At 39.8% G+C, this 5,300-nt stretch overlaps 1 protein-coding gene across 11 annotated transcripts in view; it reads left to right on the top strand.

Moving 5' to 3' along the window:
• LOC122252711 (heterogeneous nuclear ribonucleoprotein A1, A2/B1 homolog) overlaps window positions 1-5,076 on the top strand; it is a 6,286-nt gene extending 1,210 nt beyond the window's left edge. For 2 of the 11 annotated variants that reach the window (XM_086536813.1, XM_043015315.2), the window contains exons 2-8: window positions 2,258-2,476; window positions 2,595-2,717; window positions 2,830-2,971; window positions 3,138-3,329; window positions 3,469-3,774; window positions 3,889-3,984; window positions 4,951-5,076. In XM_086536813.1, coding sequence (XP_086392939.1) covers window positions 2,258-2,476; window positions 2,595-2,717; window positions 2,830-2,971; window positions 3,138-3,329; window positions 3,469-3,774; window positions 3,889-3,974 — 1,068 coding nt within the window. In that variant the 3' untranslated portion in view covers window positions 3,975-3,984; window positions 4,951-5,076. Of the gene's footprint in view, window positions 1-2,257; window positions 2,477-2,594; window positions 2,718-2,829; window positions 2,972-3,137; window positions 3,330-3,468; window positions 3,775-3,888; window positions 3,985-4,214; window positions 4,603-4,950 lie in introns of those variants that run through there. The other 9 variants (XM_086536851.1, XM_043015319.2, XM_086536827.1 and 6 more) reach the window with 5 other exon arrangements.
• The last annotated feature ends 224 nt before the right edge of the window (window positions 5,077-5,300 follow it).

The raw sequence follows: 5,300 nt of genomic DNA, 5'->3' as shown, positions 1-5,300 counted from the left end.
GAGCTGCCTGGGAAAAAATGGAATTTGATAATGAACATGAAAAACTGAACCATACTTTCATAGAGTTTTATTATTTTGCAATAAATTGCAAGAGTACATCCACACATTGATAATTCCTGGTACACAGTGATGACCTGTTAATGCTGTGTGAATAATCACATCATGCAGTGGCAGCACTTGCCGCCTGGGATATGATATCATGTAATGGCTTTTCTTCTGGCTGGCACAATGGGTTATCTGGTGCATAGCTATTGGCTGTGGCCAGAGTGGGTTGAATAGCTTGAGGTGTTAGGCCTATGAGCTTGGAATACTCTGGAGCTTAGACCAACTGGAGCCAAAACTGCCCAGTCGTTATTGGGTTAAGGGACTGCTGTTGCCTACATATATTTGGCATACTGGCCAAGTCTTGGAATGGTTACTTGTTTGGAAAATTGCTCAAAGTCTATAAGGTCTTGCCAGACTTAACCTAGTGGACATTTGTCCACTGGGTATGAAAGCTATGGTTATTGCTTGAGTTTAACTTTATGCGCACAAAATTAGGTCATCCATCAGACCACAAGAAGTCTGCAGTTTAAGCTAGAACAGCCAGTACAAGAGTAAGCATTTTGAAAATATTTACTTGACCCTTCCACAACAAGTAAATTAGTTTTTTTTGCTCCCTGTTTACAATGACTGCATATGATAATGGTCTGTGAGGTATGCGTTCGTTTTGCTATTAACTAGTCACATGATGCAATGTCTTCGTTTTATATGTTCATTATATATGCTTATTTGATGCCTCTGGATGTGTCTTCAAGGAAGTGATCCCAGTTTCAACTTGAACCAAGTACATTATCATTAACCCATTCACACCGTGGTGATGCCGGCTTCGAATGGTCACAATGCCGAGGTTTTCGAATGCATAGGCCTAATGTCTCGGGATTCTTGGGCGCACTAGCAGCGAACCTGGGGTGTCCGCTCGCTCACCCTGAGCACTGGCCTTGGCCAAATATCTCGTCATTGGTGTCGGACGCAAAAACCACGAGGCGTGTTGGCAAGTCATCCGATGCGAATGAGTTAACACTTGCAACAGGATGTATACTTCTGTAATTTCAGCCCCTCAGGCAATATAACAAGCATGCAGCCTCCTATGGTATAGAAACTACAGAGTTTATAGAAATAGAACAATGTACAAATTAATTATGGCTAAACTTACTCACATTATTGGACAACTGCAATTGTCTGAAATATTTAAATTTGTTGTGAATGGGTTATTAATTTACTGTGAGTACCCAATTTTTAAAAGATGAAATGAATAAACATATTGCTTTTTGCTGAATGTCTTGAAATTTGTCCAGAAAAATGGGAATGACTTAGATTCAAACATTAATTGTAGAATTAGTAATAATTCAATATAATTCATATAGATAGATTATACAACTTCACTTCACTTCAACTATGAAATTTTGTATTTGGACTGAACTACAAGCTTGGGTATGCAGTTATTTTTCCATTCCTGGTTAGCATGCAGTGGAATACTAGGTGTGTGAACATTAGTGAAGAAGAGGGGAAAAAAGAATGTCTTGCTTATGTTCTAGGATTTGAAAGAAACATTCTCTATTGGTGGAATAGTAAAATTGGTATTAGGTTAATCCAGACAGTGGATTGATGAGATGGCTGATATTGTCTAAATGCATCAGTGACCGGTTAAAGAATTGACAATATTAACATAATTTTGCCCTTTCCTTTGTGATATGATTAAGTGGTTGGTTGGAACTCCTGTATTATGATGTTGGACTAAAGGGAGTATAAAGATTTGTTCAAAGTAAAATGTATTTACTGATGAAGCAGTACTGATTTAAAAATTCTAATGTTTTGAGAAAGTGGTGATTTTGGTTTCCGTTCTCATCCATTGTATTTTGGGCAAGTGAAACAGGATTGTAGTTTCAAACCTGATCTGATATAAACTTTTACCTATAATAGGGCTTAGTAGGTGATAATTTTAGATTTTGCATAAAATCTTGATAATTTATTTAGTATTTTCCCTAATTTGCACAAGCTGTTGATTTCAACCTTTTGTGAAGGCAGTGATTTGTGACACAAGCTGTTGATTTCAACCTTTTGTGAAGGCTTGTGAACCTTTTGAGGTAGGCAGTGGATGAGGAAGGAGAGAGAAGGAGGAGGAATATTTCAGTGTTTTGAGGTTATTTTCATCAGTACTGGACAGATGCCAGCATTATTTTAAGATGGATGTTACCCCTTTTTGCTGGTCTTGCAGGAACACTCGGAACCTGAACAGATGCGCAAGCTGTTCATTGGTGGGTTAGACTACCGTACCACCGATGAGAGCTTGAAGGCATACTTCGAACAGTACGGCGAGATCGTTGATGTTGTCGTGATGAAAGACCCCAAGACAAAACGCTCAAGAGGTTTTGGGTTTGTAGCCTTTTCTCAAGCATACATGGTTGATGAGGCACAGAAGAACAGACCTCACAAGGTAAGTTTTACATTTAGTAATACTGTCAAGTTACATTTCTTTTGCAAATTTGAATAAATTGGGAGTAGAAAATATGCATTTGCAGTGCATTTACTTAACATATTCTCTGCCTTATCAGATCGATGGGAGGTCTGTCGACACAAAGCGAGCTGTCCCTCGAGATGAAATTGGCAAGCCTGAGTCTGGGGTCACAGTTAAGAAGCTGTTTGTTGGTGGAATAAAGGATGACGTAGATGAAGAAGTAAGTTTTATTTATTTATTTTTTTTTTGTATACAACATGCCTTTGAATTGATTATCTTTTATGAATTTTTTCACTATTGTATATAGATATTCAATGGAAGATTAATTACAGGATCTGCGAGAGACCTTTGGCAAGTTCGGAACAGTTGTGTCCGTGAGCATCCCAACAGAGAAGGAATCACAGAAGAAGAGAGGCTTTGCCTTTGTAGAGTTTGAGGATTATGATGCTGTAGATAAGGCATGCTGTGAGTGCCGTAAGTCTAACGTTGACATGTCTTGGAAATATTCAAACCTGGTATAACCCATCTTTTAAGAGATGGGTTTAACGAGGTCCAAAGGGGGTGATTAGTGGGTAAAAATCGCTCCACTTGGATCATTCTAAATTTTCTTTTTCTTTATCATGTATTTTTCTTTTTGCAGTGCACAAGAACATTCAGATGAAAGGGAAACGTGTGGATGTCAAGAAGGCACTGAGCAAGAACGAAATCCAGATGCAGCAGCGTGGCCGAATGGGAGGCATGGGAGGTATGGGTAGAGGTGGTGGCGGAAACGGACCTTGGGCTGGTGGTCGGAATGACAATTGGGGAAACAACCAGAGTGGTGGATGGGGAGGTAAGCATGAATTTTCCCGTCCTCTCTTGGTGAATTAGAATGATTATATTGGAAATTTCATTGTAGATAATATTTATATGCATTTGGATATGTTAGTGCTTAAATTTATGCTAAAACTTTTTTTTTTTTTTTCTTTAAGATAACCGTGGAGGCTGGGGCAACCAAGGCAACTATGGCACTCCTAACCAGAGTGGTCCAGGTGGTTACAACCAAGGTGGTTATGGCAACCAGGGCCCATGGCAGGGTGGGCCCCCCAACAACCAAGGTTGGAACAACCAAACCAACCAGGGTTGGGGCCCACAGGCTGGTAACTATGGTGGCACACCAAACAACTGGGGTCAGGGACCTAGCGACTTTGGCAACAACTATGGACAGAGCTATGGTGGAGGACCCATGAGGAACCAGGGATATGGACAGACCAACAGGCCTGCACCATACAGTGCTGGTAAGGATCATTAACTTCTTAGTTGGCAGAAGGATTTTTTTTAGTTTCCATTAATGAATGATGGGGGAAATAAGCACTTCAGAAAACAGTCCTGAATTGATCCTGGAATTTCAGGCGGAGCTCCTGGCTACAACAACCCTGGTCCTAACAACTATGGAGGTGCTGCAAACATGAATCAGGGCCCCAACAGACGATACTAGACTTTTGCTGGTGCGTATCTTTTACAGTTTTTTTTAGTGTTCCACTAGTTTTGGCACAGATTTCCATTGCTAGACCGTGGTATTTGTGGGCAAAGCATTGATCGTAAATCATGATATATGTTTAAATTTAACTTTAAGAGATAAAGGTTGATTTTTGAGAGTGTTAATAAAATTAGACATTTGACTACTAACCTATACAGTTAAATGTTGACTAATTTATTATTTTCCACCACACACTAGGTACATAGCAGGTTAGCCATGCAGGCAGGCAGACAGGCAGGGCTTGAGTCAGGGCCCCAGAACAGTCAGGATATGCTAGGACTGAGGCAGGCAAGCTGAGCTAGGGTCATAGGGAGGCCGACAGGCTCCTCGACACCAAGATAAAGCGAGCCAGTGTCAAGAAACATTCCATTCGTCGCATGGACTAGCCACTTGCCTCCATTGTAGGAAAATATGAACACTGGAAAATTTAAAAAGGATATTTTCTCTGTACTTGCATTTTATATATTTAGGATAATGTGTAGAAGTGTCAACTATCTCAATATGGAATTAACCAAAGCATAGTCAGTTCTTTGTAATGTGTGTGCAGCATTGTATTTTCATTTTACAAATAAATTAATCCTAAGAATGGTGTATTATGACATCCTCGGAGGCATATCTGGGAGAGAAAAGGCAACTAGGCAGTGAATTCTTAGGAACTGTCTAGGTCTAAACCTCAGGTAGGTTCTTGTGTTCGGTTTTGTGGTGTAGGCAGTAATGTATCATAGGGTTGGGTACACCGTTCATTTTTGAGTGGTTAGCACATTGTGTAGTGGTGCTAGGTCACGCTTTAGTGTGAGTGCACTTTTCAGCTTTTGTACCTCAATGCTACTGTCTTGTGTTCAAAGTACCAAGTTCAAAGACGACAAACTTAAGTGGTTTAAGTTCTCGGCTGTGGCATGCTTTCCTCGTTGACTAATTCGGTGATTTTCCCCAGGTATTGATGACGCCACACCCTCCCGTACCAAAGATGAAGGTCAGCAGTGGCCCTAGTCAGACCTGCCACGCCTACCTGTGATACATATATTTTTTTACCTTTTTAAATTATATATGAAAAGATGAACTTTTTTTTTTCTTTGTACCCTCCACGTTATTTCTACAGATATGCTCTCTCATTTTCTGGCTGTTTTAACACTTATTCACCTTATATCAGTGTTCTACAAAAGCATTTTCAATTTGCCAGGCAAATGAAAATGTTTTCATTATTTTGGCGTAAGTTTTGTATTAAAGAGCAAAAGAAAGCATAAACTTGATCTTATCAGAAACGCAAAGAACATAAAAGCATCA

This window comes from Penaeus japonicus, unplaced genomic scaffold, assembly GCF_977035675.1.
Source record: "Penaeus japonicus unplaced genomic scaffold, GWHDUDI00000001_assembly GWHDUDI00000001, whole genome shotgun sequence".
In the NCBI taxonomy this organism is placed as follows: Eukaryota; Metazoa; Arthropoda; class Malacostraca; order Decapoda; family Penaeidae; genus Penaeus; species Penaeus japonicus.
Note: the sequence above shows the minus strand (reverse complement) of the source record. Positions and strands in the feature narration are given on the sequence as shown.